Source organism: Aulonocara stuartgranti (assembly GCF_965226115.1).
Source record: "Aulonocara stuartgranti genome assembly, chromosome: 9".
Lineage (NCBI taxonomy): Eukaryota > Metazoa > Chordata > Actinopteri > Cichliformes > Cichlidae > Aulonocara > Aulonocara stuartgranti.
In genome coordinates, this window is record NC_138960.1 from 17362501 (window position 1) to 17379741 (window position 17241).

At 41.9% G+C, this 17241-nt stretch overlaps 1 protein-coding gene across 7 annotated transcripts in view; it reads right to left on the reverse strand.

Moving 5' to 3' along the window:
• Positions 1 to 17241, reverse strand: part of dpp6a (dipeptidyl-peptidase 6a) — a 267275-nt gene that overhangs the window by 50091 nt on the left and 199943 nt on the right. For all 7 annotated transcript variants that reach the window (XM_082546447.1, XM_082546449.1, XM_082546444.1 and 4 more), the window contains one exon: positions 7613 to 7711. In XM_082546447.1, the coding sequence (XP_082402573.1) occupies positions 7613 to 7711 (99 nt within the window). The remainder of the gene's footprint in view (positions 1 to 7612; positions 7712 to 17241) is intronic.

Genomic DNA, 17241 nt, shown 5'->3' on the forward strand with positions numbered 1-17241 from the left:
AGCCCCGGCAAAGACAAAAAAAAATACCTAAGAAAGTTTAACCTAGCTGCACTGGCAAATGAAAAGCTTTCAAGTGTACATCCCTGACAGATTTTCTTATATCTATATTTATAATAAAGCAGAATATATTTACTGTTTGACTGATTGCTGCAACAGAAGATAAAATAACTCACGGTGATCTCAGTAGATGTAAAAACAGTGCTGGCTGTTTTTGCAAAATAACCATCATGGATTGTTTTTCATTGGCATGCTTCAACCTGAAGCAACAACACAATGCCCACAGCAATGAGCTTTTAATTATAAGAACATAAAACCTGCTAACTTGGAGGTTTGTTTAAAACCCGTATGACTGTTTAACGGCTTGTGTTTCATGCCGTCTGCCTCCTGTTTTGACAATTTCCCTACATACTCAGATTTCGGCAATCACTTGGTAAGCTAAATAAAATAAAGATGGGAACAATAGCCAAAGGCACTAATGATCCAAATTGTGATAAACTTAAGAAAAAGCATCAAAATGAAGAAAGAATCGCAATCCCTGCAACCTTTGTTAGAAGCAGATAAGAGCCCCTAATGAGGCTTAAGTATAGCATATATTTAAGCTAATGCTATTGGAGAAGATATGAGGAAGCATTATGGCCTCATAAAAACAGCCTAATATACAATCATTATGGATTCTCAAGGTTATATTTAGTCTATCTCCAGGGAATTGATTGATAGATGGAGACCGGGGGCAAAACATAAAACTGAGCTAAATTAGGTTTTAAAAAAAAATCCATTTCAGCCTCCAACAAAGGAAGCCATTATTGTAAATTCCTCGAAACAGCCCTGAAAGCATGCAAGTTGGATGAGCACTCCACTACTAAAATGGCACACTAACAAAGAAAAAACATACAGCTTCTGGGTCTCTCTGTCTCCCTCCTTGTGAGGTGTATTTAATGGTATACTGAATATAACTGGAGATCAAGGCTCAAACTGTCAACAGCACAAAAAAAGGGAGAGGATGAAAGAGTGAACTTTTTTCTGATGATATGCCTAAAGTTTCTTGGTGAATGCTGTGATGTGTATGGATTCTTGCAGAGCTTGTTTTCTGTACAGCACTACTCCTTTTTTACTTCATGCTAAAAAAAAAGGTTAAGAGAAGCAGAAAATGAGCACTATTATTTGTCATTAATCATACTGGTCTTAATTCAACCACACCTCTTCTGCCACAGTTTGAACCTTTGCTGAAATCATCCAAGAACAGATGTTTGCTTCCAGATGTGTACAGCACTACTGCAGATTGTGATATCCATCATGGTTCACTCAAGCATGATCCATTTGTTTACAACTTCTGGGTCACAGCTAGTAACGACAACAAATCAGCCACACGAGAGACGGCTCATCCTTAAGCACATATGGGGAACTGCGGCTAAAACAAACAGACAAATCCAGACAGAAATTTATTCAGCTTGTCATCTGAGATCCAGAGGAACGGCATCTTCCTGTCACTAATATAACAAATATGGGTTTTCAGCTTTCTAATTACAGCCAATCACAGAGGAGAAGGTTTTGCAAATTCGGGATTTGAGAGGAGATTTAACAGCTGTGTCCTTTGTAGGAGCCATCTTAGATGTTTTGATTGAGGGAGACAGCTTCGCTGGGCACGAGAGAAGACAAAATCCACCTCATTAATCCTTCAGCTGCACGGATCCCTCACATCTTCGAGCTGTGATCGCTCTCTTCAATGCCAAACTAAGACGTGTGGGGCTGCATCAAGTCGCCGTTTTACCTTGATGGAAAATAAAGTATATAATTTTCTCTCATTGCCTCCCTGAGGTGCTGTCAGTGTTTATGCTGTCACAGCGTCGCTATTAAAAAACAAGCGTCAGAAATTGGTGGTGATGAATTGTAACAATGGCAACATCAGCACACTGTCACTGATCAAAGAAAAATGAGGGTTGAGGTTTCAGGTAATTGGTTCGCTATTGGTGCATATGGAAAATATTCTTTGGAGGAATTTCAAGCAGTAAGCACACATGCACAACAGTGCACGTGCAAATGCAAAAGCCTACAAACAAACAATACTGATTACTTTGATTGCACATCTAATATTTACTAAAATGCAGTGTGATGCTCTTGCACAGTCTTTGGTTATAACAATAAAAAGAAAAAAGCATTACACGTATTATTCTTTGTATAATTAATTATGTTCTACTAATTAGGCTGTATGAAATGGTTAACAGTCTCATGAGGGGTTATTTATTACACATATATTTTATACCCCAGATTTTGTTTCTGCTTTTTGAGGATGATGTGCTCTTGCTGGGTTCATCCAGCAGTGACCTCCAGGTCGGACTGAGGTGATTTGGAACCGAAGTGTGAGGTGGCATGGATGTGAATTAGCTTCTACATGTCTGACACCATGGTTCTGACCAAGAAAAGGGTGGACTGCTACAGCTACAGGTTGAGGATGAGTTATTGTGTCCAGCGGAGGAGTTCAAGAGTGGAACAGAAATAGAGCGTGCGATTGACAGGCAGACTGGTGAAGCATCTGCAGCATTGCAGATTCTGTACCAATCTGTTTTAGTGAAGAGACAGTTGTGCGTGAAGGCGAAGCTGTCGATTTACCAGTCCATCTGCGTTCCTGCCCTCCCTTATAGCCATGAACTCCGGGCAGTGACCAAAATAATAAGAATGTGGATACAAGCAGCAGTAATGAGATTCCTCAGAGGGGTGTCTGGGCTCAGGCTCAGTGATAAAGGGGGAGAAGCTCAGCAGTAGCTTTGCCTCAAAATGAGCCAATTGAAAAGCTGTTTGAAGCAGGTGAAAACCTGGCCAGCAGGAGCCATCTCTGCTCTTCAGGACTGTTTTGAGAGCACTGACTGGAACATGTTTAGAGAGGCTGCAACTTACGGCGACTTCACTGACTTGGAGGAGTACACATCATCAGTGTCCAGCTATATCAACAAGTGCACCGATGACGTCACTGTCTCCAAGATCATCATCTCACGACCCAACCAGAAACCGTGGATTACTGCGGAAGTGCGTGCACTTCTAAGGACCCGAGACTCTGCCTTCAAAGAGGGAGATAAGGTGGCGCTTAGAAGAGCGAGGGCTGAACTTTCTCGGGCCATCAGAGAGGCGAAGCGCGCACACGCCCAGAGAATCCACAACCACTTTAAGGACAGCGGCGACACACGACGCATGTGGCAGGGCTTACAAGCCATCGCTAACTACAGGACGACACCACCTGCCTGTGACAGTGACGGCTCCCTCCCAGATGTGCTTAACAACTTCTATGCTCGGTTCGACAGGCAGAACGACGTGGCGGCGAGGAAGACCACCCCTCCTCCGAACGACCAGGTCCTGTGTCTCACTACAGCTGAGGTGAGGAAAACTCTACGCAGAGTCAATCCACGTAAAGCTGCTGGACCAGACAACATCCCAGGCAGAGTGCTCAGAGAATGTGCTGATCAGCTGGCAAATGTTCTCACTGACATCTTCAACATCTCTCTGAGCAGTGCCGTTGTCCCCACGTGCTTCAAGGCTACCACCATCGTCCCCGTGCCCAAGAAGTCTTCTGTGTCCTGTCTCAATGACTACCGCCCTATCGCACTTACACCCACCATCATGAAGTGCTTCGAACGGCTCGTCATGAGACACATCAAGACCCTGCTGCCCCCCTCACTGGACCCAATGCAATTTGCATACCGCCATAACCGCTCAACGGACGACGCCATCTCCACTGCACTCCATCTTGCCCTGACACACTTGGACAAGAAGGACTCACACGTCCGAATGCTGTACATAGATTTCAGCTCAGCATTTAACACGATCATCCCCCAACAACTGATCGGAAAGCTGAGCCTGTTAGGCCTGAACACCTCCCTCTGCAACTGGATCCTGGACTTTCTGACCGGAAGGCCTCAGTCAGTACGGATCGGGAACTGCACCTCCAGCACCACCACACTGAGCACTGGGGCCCCACAAGGCTGTGTGCTCAGTCCTCTGCTGTTCACACTGCTGACTCATGACTGTGTAGCAACACACAGTTCAAATCACATCATTAAATTCGCTGATGACATGACCGTGGTGGGTCTCATTAGCAAGAACGACGAGTCAGCGTACAGAGAGGAAGTGCAGAGACTAACGGACTGGTGTAAGGACAACAACCTGTCTCTGAATGTTGACAAGACAAAAGAGATGGTTGTTGACTTTAGGAGGACACGAGGCGACCACTCACCGCTGAGCATCAACGGCTCCTCTGTGGAGATCGTTGACAGCACCAAATTCCTGGGTGTACACCTGGAGAAGGACCTCGGCTGGTCCCTCAACACCAGCTCCCTGCACAAGAAAGCCCAACAGCGTCTCTTCTTTCTGAGAAGACTGAGAAAGGCCCGGCTTCCACCACCGATCCTGACCACCTTCTATAGAGGAACTATCGAGAGCATCCTGAGCGGCTGCATCACTGTCTGGTTTGGGAGCTGTGCCATATCAGACCGCAAGACCCTACAGCGGATAGTGGGAACAGCAGAGAAGATCATCGGGGTCTCTCTACCCTCTATTGAGGACATCTACACCACACGCTGCATTCGCAAAGCCACCAGCATTGTGGCTGATCGGACACACCCCTCTCACACACTCTTTACACTCCTGCCATCTGGAAAAAGGTACCGAAGCATTCGGGCACGCACATCCAGACTGTGCAACAGCTTTTTTCCACAAGCCATCCGTCTCCTCAGCAAAAAGGGACTGACTGATAAACACGCACACACACACATACACTAACATTATCACTCAGCTTAACTCAAATACCTCAAAACATTGAGACTGGACTGACTAACCAACACAAAGCGCAAACACACTGACCTACACCACCAAACCATCGCACACACCAACCTGTAAATGCTCTTTTGCACAATATTATTACTAGATATATTATATATTATTATTTTTTTTGCACTAACTTGTCTTGTAGCACCTTGGTTCCTGGAGGAACGTTGTTTCGCCTCACTGTGTATTTTTAAACTGTATATGGTTGAAGTGACAATAAAGTTGAACTTGAACTTGAACTTGAACTTGATTTGACTGTTTCGGTCTCACTGATGTTCTGATTTGTTTCCTACAGTGTGGATCAGAGCTGGAGCTTAAAGGAAGATCTTTATGTTCGAGTTTATCCACATTTGTGGGACTGCAATTCTTTCTTTGTGCATCTGCAGAGACTCCACTCCATCCTTATTTCTTCTGCTGTTTCTACAGAGAAGAAGTTTTTTCCACATTTTAATTCAACCAGTCAAAGGCGTAGAAATGTGACTGAAGCTGTGGCCTGTTTACCTCTTCATCTACAAAGATCTGAGAGAGAAAATCCAGCTGTTCAGTTGTCAAGGATAAATGTAATAACTTCAGTGAACCAACTCAGGCCTTCACTCATTTATTCTCTGACATGTTACAGAGCTGATCAACGTAAATAAACAGATAAATAAAGCAGAAACATGAATAAAATCTACAGTTTGTTGTGTGAGAAACAGACACATCTGTCTAAGACTGAGTTTGAACTCAAACTTTACAATAAACCTGCTGAGCTAATGAAGCAGATGGAAGGGAGCAACGTTATTCACTGTAATGTTATGAGGAAAAATGTATAGCTCACCTCAAGAGAAGCAGCTGAATTGCAACAGGACTGTTTCCCAAAGTGAAACTTAACCCAAACTCTTCACTTTTCTAACACATCGTTAGACCTACTGAGCTGTGCAGCAGCTTGCTCGAACACCGCATCATTTTGAATGAACAATTGTCAGCTACTGTAAAAGTAATAAAAGCACAATTTCCTTCTTCAAGCTGGATTTGAACCCAGAACCTCTGAGATAAAAGTCTCTTTAACCAGCTGAGCTCTCTGATTGCTTTGCCTTTGCTGAAAATAATTCCTGCTCATCCAGAATTCACTCCGACGCTCACAGCCAGCGAACTTCACTCACAGTCCCCCTCGAAAAGAAAATTATGCAAAAACCCTCAAATATGTACCAAATGTAAAAGAAAAGACACAAGTATGTTGGTTAAGATGTAAACCAGAGACTTTCACATTTCTAATTATTCATCACACCTACTGAGATATACAGCAGCTCATGCTGTCACCACATCAGTGTGGAGGTAAAACTGTGTCAAGAACAATTAAAAGCAGAATTTGGATTCAAACCCTTTAGTTCTATATTTAGGACCACAAACTGACAATACTTCAGCAAACGTCTGGCTGAATCTTTAACCCCTTTTCCAGCTGGGTTTGTTGAAGTTAAATGGTGTCTTTCTTTCACACACTTGAATTTTAAGCATGGTCCACAGTAAGTTTGATGGGTTCAAGGTCCAGACTTTAAAAGGGCTGCTCCAAAAGCTTCATGCTTTATTAATTCTACAAGCAGCTTTCATGCGTCTTTGGGCATCATTGTCCTGTATAATTACTCGTTTACTTCCAAGTTTTAGCTTAATCCTCAATGATAGTGGTAGCATGATGCTATCACTACCATGCTTGACAGCTGGTACTGTTTTCTTAAAGCTGAATGTCTGATCTATATTCCTCGATTCTAAGTATGTCTCTGGTAACAGTGACCAGTACACAGTTTATCCCACTGCTGCGGGCGTTTGTTTTACTGAGACAGACTGGATGGTGCAATGTTTCATTGAACAAATCAGTTAACTGAACAATCGTAGAGCAACACAAGCTTTGAAGTGGGACCAACAGATCTTTCGCAATATCATCTCAAGCTGGCAAACTGTTTTTTGCAACAACTACACTATAAACGTTCTCTCTGTGTGGCAAAACTGAAAGGACAGAGGAAAAGGAGATGGTTTAGTAAGAGGTTCCTTTAAAAAAAGGAACAAAAATAATAAGACATCCAGTTTAGAACCAGGGGATTCAGTGTTGTGGTTGTCTCTCTTTCTTCTGTCAGAACAAATTAGAACCTGTTTGAGGTTTGTGTCTGACTAGGATGCCTTCTGGATGCCTCCTAGGTGAGATTTTTCGGGCATGTCTAACTGGGAGGAGACCCCGGGGCAGACCCCAGACATTCTGGAGATATTGCATCTCTCAGCTGCGTTAAGAACACCTCTGTATTCCCCGGATGAGGCAAAGGTAGTGGCTGGGGAGATTGAGGTCCATACATATCTGCTTACACAGCTGCCACAGCATCCCAGACACAGAGAAGTGGTAGAAAAAGGACGGATGTTTTTATACATCTCTTCCCAGTGTTTCTTAATGTAGTGGGGCTTATTTTTCACTTTATCTGTGCTACATAACATCTGGTCTTTCAAATCCATTAACTAACTAATCCATTAACTCTAAAAAATAGCCCTGATCCCCTTTCCTTCCTAAAGCTCAAAGTAGAAAAGAAGCAATGTGGATATTGACAATAAATGAACAATCATATTGTGTAAGCCAGGGAGACTCGCTAGTACCCAATCCCAAGGATCAGTGAATCTAAACAATAAGCTCAAAGTTAAAGCTTTCCGGACTACAGTTATGTTTCCACTGACACAATTGCGGTAACAAAAATATCACCAAAAGCAGCTTTAGGTAGTGGTGTGTGAATAAAAATACAAATTCTAAAAACAACCTTGTCTCATTTTTAACACAGATACTTACTGCTTATCCATTTGGCATTTGGGTCATGAACCTTGAATTCCTTCCTAAAGAGGTCTCCAACTGACACCTTGCCCTTCAGAGCCAGACGGTCATCCTCACCTGTAGAGAAAACAACCACATCATCAGCTATAAAGGGCTCACATGCATGCCTGTGCTTAGTAATAACAAACACACAGCAAATGCATCAGTAGCCTGCTTTGTCTTGGAACCAACAGAAAATGAAAGTTGACTCAGCTGGCTGCGAGGGAAGTTATTAAAGGTAAATGCATTGAACAAATCATAACAGCTGTTATAGATATTTTGTGAGGGCTGTAGTAAAAAACATTGACTTATTGTGGAAATAGTTGATAAAGAAAAAGAGAGACGAGCACACGTCCCCATTCTGATTTTTATCCTTCCATGGCGAGTTTTCTTTATATCTTTTACTCCTTCCTCCAGATAAAGGAACGCAATGAAATTTGCAATTTCCCCAAACTAGACAACAGCTGTCCTTGAGACCACCATAGAGACACGATAGGACACAGTCAGTCATTATATTCCAAAAAGACCTTACCAGGCCTGATCTTTTAAGGCCAACTCACTATAATATAGGGATCAACTCTAACTAAGGAAGGATACCCCATAGACGTGAGAGAACAACATAACAAAACACATGTCCAACCACAAACCTATAATTAACAACAAAATAACAATAATGACCTATAATATAACAATAATTCATTAATACATTAGATCAGATTCAGTAATCAGCTTGAGCTTACCTGATGACATATAGACAAATTAAAGAAGGTCTGACTCTGAATAACTGTTCATGTAATCCAGAATAAACTGCAAAAATTCATTAATAACAGCAAGCTAGTAAACAAGATTGACTTTTATCATCCAGTGCATAGTATCGTAACTGGCAATGTTAAAGTGGAGCTATTGTGCTTGACTTACTTTCTGTCATATATACTGTTACAATGTAAGATGATGATATTAAACTTGGCTAAAGTAATAATGGGGTCAGTGCATGTAAAATTAGTCCCTGTGAGCCAAAAACTCAAGCTTGGCTCTGTATAACTTCTGTGGAAGAGGATAACACTAATATGGTCACCTGAAGCATTGAGAGCGTTGATTCTTTTTTCTTGAGAAGCCACTAATGTTTAATGTTGAGGGTGTTTCTATATTGTATTTAGACTATATATTTGATGTTGCACTTCTTGGGTTTTTGAGTTTGTATGTCTCCTACCTTGGCAGGTCTCATTTGTAAAATAGATTCAATCTCAGTGTGACTTCCCGATTAAATAAAGGTAATAATGAGTAAGTGAATAAGGGCCTAGTCACCTAGGTCTAAAGTTCAGTCAGTGACAGCCTGACAATCACCAGCCACTAACCACAGAGAGTAACCTGTATTCCCCAACCGGTTGGTGAGCGGTTGCCCCCCCCCAAAAAGGTCTGTAGAGAATCTGGTTGGTGAAAACCTGCTTGCAACTGCTTTAGTTGCTAGAAGATTGCCGCGGTTGCCTGCAGTTTGCACAAAACAAGCTACGTTATCCACAAACTCTTGCCTGCTTCTTTTCAACCAGTTGTGCGTTAACTACACCTCAACTAGTACTTAGCAAATGTGTGAGGACAAGCTAATGTCATCCAAAGAAAACTAAAGGTGACCATGGTAATCTGCTAGCCACCAAAGGAATCACATGGCTATTTTTGGCGCAGCACCCTTTTTGCATCTGATTTCACCAAGTGACAACCAGCAACCTCCGGCAACGACTCACCAACTGACAGGGGAATACACACATAATTCTCTCGTGACCTGTGGTTGAATCGCATCCAATATATGTCAGACAACTCACAAGCAATGTGCACATGATGTCATGCAAGAAACTTCTGCTAGAAACTTAAGGATTATTTTGAACATGCAAAGCTACTCTAGTGGAGTCCCAAAATTAAAATACAGAGTAGTACACAATGCTAACAGTGTAAGAACTTCACACAAGACATTTTAGCACCAGCAATGATAGTTGGGTTTGTTTTTTTATGACACAGATAAAACACATGGAGGGTTGAAAGCTAATTTCTTCCCATCCATTTCTGGTGGCACTGTTTGAAGAACTGACCACTACACAATGCCACGCTGCCCTGAGTGACAGTGTCTTATCTGTCAGTGGATTAAATGAAAATTAGAACTATATCACAGAAGATAATAGAAGTTATAGAAGTAAGATAACAGAGAAATAGTTAAGGAGGCCAGAAGGAAGAAAACGGGAAGAAAAAATTGTGAAGGCGGTGAATGGGTTATTCAACTATCAGACAAGACAGGCATCAATATGAATGATATTCAAATCAAAACAAACCATCATTTTATGAGACTTTGGTTATAGGAGCATTAACAATGTTTGAATTGCTGTGTAGAGGAGGAAGAAATGCATTTTAAATACAATTTAGAAAAAAAGAAGAGGTGAAATACAAACAGGAACATAAGTCTGAAATAGATAAAAATGATTTTCTTTGTACTTCTGACAACAAAAACTGAAGGAATACATAATGTTTTTTTTGACACATTCTGATATCAAACTGAATCTTAACAAGATTTTCCTGGCGGCTGCAAGTGTTCACCTTTCAAAGAATAAAGAGCTTATTGGAGATGGAGGGGGGAAAAAAACAAGCATAATAATAAACCAAAGCATCATCTAAGCTGCCTCAGGCCTTTGATTAGGACTAGTGTGGCTTCTGATCATCAGACCAGACGTGCATATTTACAGCAGATGCCTCCTGCAATTCTCAGTTGATGCTCATCATATCGTCTTCTGTCCCATTATATGACTCATTTCACATCCATGCGCATGGTGGGAGGATAGAAAAAAATAATGTGGAAAAAGCAATATGTGTTGAGCTTCTTTGTTTCTAGCCAGAGTGCTCTCACTCTGAAGTTTTGTTTTGGTGAATTTCAGACAACAATAGTTCGAGAGATTCAGACTTCAGCACGAGGACCCTTCACCGAGACACGGCACTTGATGGACATATTGGTTTCTATGGGGATCAAAGCAGTGATATTTTAGCTGCAGGACAGTCTTTCGTAAGTGATGTTTAATCCCACTGCTAAGCCTGTCTATGCTCATGTTGTGGCTGTCATTTTCTATGAGGTAACATTTTTGGCTGCAAGTATTTTTTTAAGGTCATCACATCTCTGCTTCGGCTGTCTTCAGCGCGCACACACACACACACACACACACACACACACACACACACACACACACACACACACACACACACACACACACAAAATTCATTATGTTCAGGGTGCCTAGCTGTGCTAAAAGGTGTATAAGGAGGCTATAAACAGTGACTGCAGAGAGGATAGGAAAAGCCATGAAGACAAAAGACAAGTAGGGATGTTTTTCACCTCAGACAGCTGTTAAATATAGGACCTTTAAATGTCAAAAAGATAACCAGCAACAGGGGTTTCTTCTCACACTTTCCTTTGTTGCTGGTTCAAATATCCTGCGCATCAAGTGGGGACCATTACTGTACGTGCCACTATATCTTTCTAGTTAAACCCAAAATAACAACAAATGCTTTTAACTAAGTTTAAAGATTCATAAAATAGAATTACCTACTTCTCACAGGTAAAAGAAACTAAAAGCCAAACAGCCAAACAGGTTCTTGATTCCAGCTTTCACTGCAGCTCATTTTACTTCACTTGTATTTATGATTGGCATGTTCAAATTTCAGAGATCAGTGTTGAAATGGAACTACCTCACTGCTTTGTAATATGTCTGAAACGTGGCCTCTTACACAGTGTGTTTAAACGTCTGATTTAAGCTCAGTTGAATTGAGGAACATTTAGCTTTGTTTTGGGAGACTCTAGCCTCACATAAACATTTCATTTCCATCATGATACCGAAATCAAAAACAGGTTTACTTGTAATGCAGTAGTTTGATAAATAATAATGATAATAATGATAATAAAAATAATAAAACACCCTTACAAACTATATTCGGTTTATTTCTAATCTCTGGGAGGTCTTACTTCTGTAAAGGAGTACAATGAGCTAAATGGCAAAACATCAGTATCCTATAATATCTTTTGTGAAATATCCACAAAAACATCATAGATTGATAGAAATGTGGTCACTTTTAATATAAGACGATGAGTAATTATGTGAATACGTAACAGAAACACACGGTCCGTGGAAAGTGTTTGTGTGATCCATGTCCACTTCCTCCAGAGACTCAGTTTTGGTGTCTCCAGGTATATTATATCAACTTTTTATAGCACAACTACAGAGTCCATCTTACGTTGCTGGCAGCTGCTTTAAAAATCTGTCATATCTTCTGCTTCTTTATCTTTTGGTTAGTCCCTTTAGGCTTTGCCACAGTGGATAACCTCGTGCCATCTCACCCTACCCCCAGCATCCTCTTCAGCCACAACCATGTTCTCCTTCGCTACATCCCTGAACCTTCTCTTTCATCTTCTTCTTTTCCTCCTGCCTGACACCTGCATATTCAACGTGCTTTGTCCAGTATATCTACTATCTTCTCCACCTTCACTTCAGCCTTTCCTTTCTAACTTTGTTTCCAAACTAAACCTAAAACTGAGCTGTCCCTCTCATATACTCATTTCAAATCCGATCCATTTTGGTCACTCCCAGTAAAAATCTTAGCATTGCCAACTCTGCCACCACCAGCTCATGTCTTTTTGTTAGATACACAATTTTCAAAGCATACATTACAGAAGGTCTGTTGGTGTTTTGTAAACCCAGGAAACCTGTCAAACCTGAAGCTAACATTTTTAATCTGGGCAAAACAGCAAGAAAGATCATGGAAATGACAACACCTCTTACTCCCAATACATTTTTAAACAGTCCACTGATTCCACAAAACATAAATACAAGAAAACCAGTCCACCATTGTGGAGGCTAGTAAGACTAAGGTGAACTGTAGGAGGTGGTACAGGGGTCCTCCTCCTGCAATTAACCATGTGCCCTCTGTTAGTTAAACTGATAAACGAACAGCTCATAACAGACAGAAATGTGAGGAGCAAGTCTGTACTTACTACTTACTAAAGTGTTACACTGTGAGCTATGGTGTTAAAAACAAATATCCGTATTTTTACGCTCATGCCCTAGATTCAAAATGATGGGAACATAAGTTACTAGCAAGTTATTAACAGGGAAGTCCAGACAGGTTGGTGAAAAAGGACACCAAAAACAACCTCTCCAAAAAACATATGGGCATCACACTGCACATTGCTGAAAAAAAGGGCAGTTATAGAGCTCTTGCGTGGAGAAGGACATGAGGTCTATAACTACATGTGATCACAAGGATTATATGTCAGAGCAAAAACTCCAAAGTGCGACATCCACACTTCAATGACAGCCAAACATCGAGAGAGTATCTAAATTATTTACAACAGCATAGAGAATATTTCGTGATCCACATATGATTCTCTTGAAACCACAGTTTTCAATCTTATGCATTAGAGTCTAACATTTTCACAGCAAGTAGGGCTTTAATTAGTATGCTCCTACCCTCAGCTACAGCCAGAAGCTGTGGGTAGTGACCAAGATCATGGATATAAGCAGTGGAAATGAGTTTCCTCTGAAAGGCTCTCTGTTAGAGATAGAGCTCGGTCATTTGGGAGGTGCTCAGAGTTGAGCCGCTACTCCTCCACATCAAAGGGAGCCAACTGAGGTGGTTCAGGCATCTGATTAGGATGCCTCTTGGACACCTGGAGGTGAGATGTTTCGGGCACGTCCCACTGGGAGGAGGCACTGGGGCGGAATCAGGACACACTAGAGAGATTATGTCTCTCGGTCTCACCACAGAAGAATTGGAGGAGGTGGACTGAGAGAGGGAAGTCTGGCTGTATCTGCTTTTAGTGCTGCCATTCTGATCTTGAGCCAGATAAGAAGGAGAAAATAGACAGACAGAGCAGAATAAGAAAAGAAAAAGCACAAAAGAGGCAACTGTAATGTTCTGAAATAAAACCTTAAAAAGTAGTAAATCCACAAATTTTACAAGTTAGAAAATAATAAATGATATATGCAGGTAATTTTAGTTTCCAGTGGAACCCCTGCTGTACCTCATCACGGTGTGTTCATTTCTGGTTTACAAAGCAACACAATCGATATTTAAGCCTCTAAGCAGAGATGGCATGACAGCGCTACATGGTAAATAATCTGCATAGGAAGGTATTGTGTGTAGCAGTTGACTTCAGTTTCATGGTCTCATTATTCCATTACAAATTAACCAGATAAAAATCTTTTTTTTTTTTAAGTGCTGAACTTGCTTTTGGTATTACACTACAATTCTAAATATGAGGTCCAAAGAGATACTGACGGAAGTGAAGGAGGGGACTATTAGACTTTAAAAAAACCCTCAAAATAAAGCAATCAGTGAGACAACAAGAACATCAGGAGCAGAGATGGGCGGTAATGCATTACTGTAATCCGATTACTTTTTCAAGTAATGAGTAAAGTCAGGGATTACTATTGCAATTAAGGTAATTAGATGACTGTTACTTTCTCGTAAGCACACTGCGTTACTAAAACCGGGATTTTTTTGAGAGAGTGTCTCATGACAATGACATAAGCGAGTGCGAAGTTTGTGGCAACAGCTTGTGTGCAGACCAAAAATGGATAATAAAAAAAAAATCAAATCGAGTGCGGCAGAGCATATGACAGTGCAGCCTTTAAAGCGTGGACGCACTGACCTTACTTTGAATTTGATTCTGTAAAAAGTGACAAAAACATTAGCGTCCGCTGTTCACTGCGTGGGGAAAAAACCCTCTTTTTACAGCGAAAAAACCCCTAAACTTCTGAGCAAGCACCGAGTACGCTGCCACTGGAATGTGAAATTCACAGAGAAACTGCTGGATCCTTCCACCGACGGCTGCGACACACGTGCACCTGCATCTATTTGAAAAAGTGAGTGTAAACACAAAAAATTATTTTATTCTATATGCTGGAATATGCAGAAAATAGGTTTAAATGTTAAACAAATTTCTGCCAGTCAGAGAATGTTGCATATAATTTAATGTTTGCTTGACGCATAAAGTTAAAAGATTAAAACTAATAAAACAAGTTTTAAAAAGAGACTTTTTCATTTGATTACATTTTATATGATGGATTATGCAGAAAAAGTAAAATTGGGCTGAAAGATCGATTGCTTTATTTCCTGTTTAGGGTGTAAATCATGTTTTAGAAAGTAACTAAGTAACTAATTACTTTTGAAAATAAGTAATCAGTACAGTAACGGGATTACTTTTTTTGGAAAGTAATCAGTAATTAGTTACTGATTACTTTTTTTTCAAGTAACTTGACCAACACCGATCAGGAGTGGCTAAAACAACATTCTGATACATTCAGAAATAAAAAAGCAAATGCACAGGCCAGGTCAGCAACATCAAAAGCCCAGAAATACCACTAAAGTGAATGAGCGCAGAATTGTTTCCTTGGTTAAAAAAAAACACTCTTGACAACATTTAACCATGTCACGAACACACTTGACAAGGTAGACATATCACTGTCAAATGCCTAAAAGGTGCAAACCCAAAAGAGTTCCAAAGCACACTGCATCATCTGTAATGCCTGCCAGTGGAGGTAGGTCATTTTAGTGTTTATGTATGGTGTGACTACTGATAGAAGTAGCAGGATGAATTCTAAAGTGTACAGGGGTACATTTTGCTCACATTTAAACAAATGCTGCAAAACAAACTGGAAAGTGGATCAGAGAGCAAATATATAATGACCCAAAGCCTAGTTAATTCAAGTTAACTATAATAATGCAATAATAAAATAAAAGATTTGCACTTGAATCACATTTTGACTGCTTGATTTAATATTCACTGTGGTTTTCAGAGGCAAAAATATGTGTTATTTTCAGAAAACGTATGAACTACAGTATATACATTTCTTATTTCTGATTCTTTTTTAAACTCAGAAGAAAGTCAAGACTTTGTCCTGGTTTTGCTTAAATAGAACATATAACAGTCCAAGGTTCTCTGCAGTGTACCTAGAATTGTCTCTATGCAGCTTCTTTTATAAAAAGAAGGTAGAAGAACACTCCAACCCCCGACGCATGTGGCAAGGACTCCAGACCATTACAGACTACAGGACCACCAAACCCTCCCCCACATCCTCTGATGTCTCCTTCCTCAACGAGCTCAACAACTTTTATGCTCGTTTTGAGCGAGGGAACCCCACAACCACAATCAAAACAGACATAACGCCAGACCACCAACCTCTGACTCTCTCCCCCACCGATGTAGGAGCGGTGCTGAGCAGGATCAATGTCCACAAGGCTGCAGGTCCTGATGGCATCCCCGGGCGTGTTCTCAGAGCGTGTTCTGGGGAGCTTACAGGAGTGCTCACAGACATATTCAATCTGTCCTTGGCCCACGCTGTGGTACCGGCCTGCTTCAAATCCACCTCCATCGTCCCGATACCCAAAAACTCCAACCCATCTAGCCCCCCATCATCACTAAGTGCTTAGAGCAGCTAGTCCTAGCACACTTCAAATCCTGTCTCCCCCCCACCCTGGGCCCCCACCAATTCGCATACCGCCAGAACAGGAGCACAGAGTCTCCATCGCACTGCACTCTGTCCTCTCGCACCTGGACAACAACAACACATACGGCAGAATGCTGTTTATAGACTTCAGTTCAGCATTCAATACAATCCACCCCTCACAACTCATCAGGAAACTGACAGACCTGGGCATCAGTTCCCTCATGTGCAAATGGTTACTGGACTTCCTGACCAACCACCCCCAACATGTCCGGCTGGATAACCGCTGCTCATCTACCATCACAATGAACACCGGTGTACCACAAGGCTGTGTGATGAGCCCTTTCCTCTACTCCCTCTTCACCCACGACTGCAGACCTGCTGATGGTTCCAACACCATCATTAAGTTTGCAGATGACACCACGGTGATTGGCTTCATCGTTGTCACTGATGAGGCCGCCTACAGGGAGGAGGTGGATCGTCTGGCTGAGTGGTGCGACACAAACAACCTGCTGCTTAACACCGAGAAGACCAAGGAGCTCATCGTGGACTACAGGAGGAATGCTGACCCACATCCACCCATCCACATTAAGGGGACGGCTGTGGAGCGTGTGAGCAGCTTCAAGTTCCTGGGAGTCCACATCTCCGAGGATCTCAACTGCTCCAAGCTGGTCAAGAAGGCTCACCAGCGCCTCTTCTTCTTAAGGACTCTGAGGAAGAACCACCTGTCCTCAGACATCCTGGTGAACTTCTATCGCTGCACCATCAAGAGCATCCTGACCAACTGTATAACAGTCTGGTACGGGAACTGCTCTGCCTCGGACCGGAAGGCATTGCAGAGGGTCGTGAAAACTGCCCAGCGCATCGCCGGAGCACCACTTCCTGCCATAAAGGACATCTACAGGAAGCGGTGTCTGAAAAGGGCTGGGAAAATCATCAAAGACCCCAGTCACCCATCACATGGACTCTTCACCCTCCTGCCCTCTGGGAGGCGCTACAGAACCCTCCGGACTAAGACCAACAGGTACCGGAACAGCTTCTTCCCCACAGCTGTCAGACTCCTGAACTCTGCCTCCTGACATCTGACCCACATTAAACTCATGGACTGAACATACACACACCCACAACCACCTA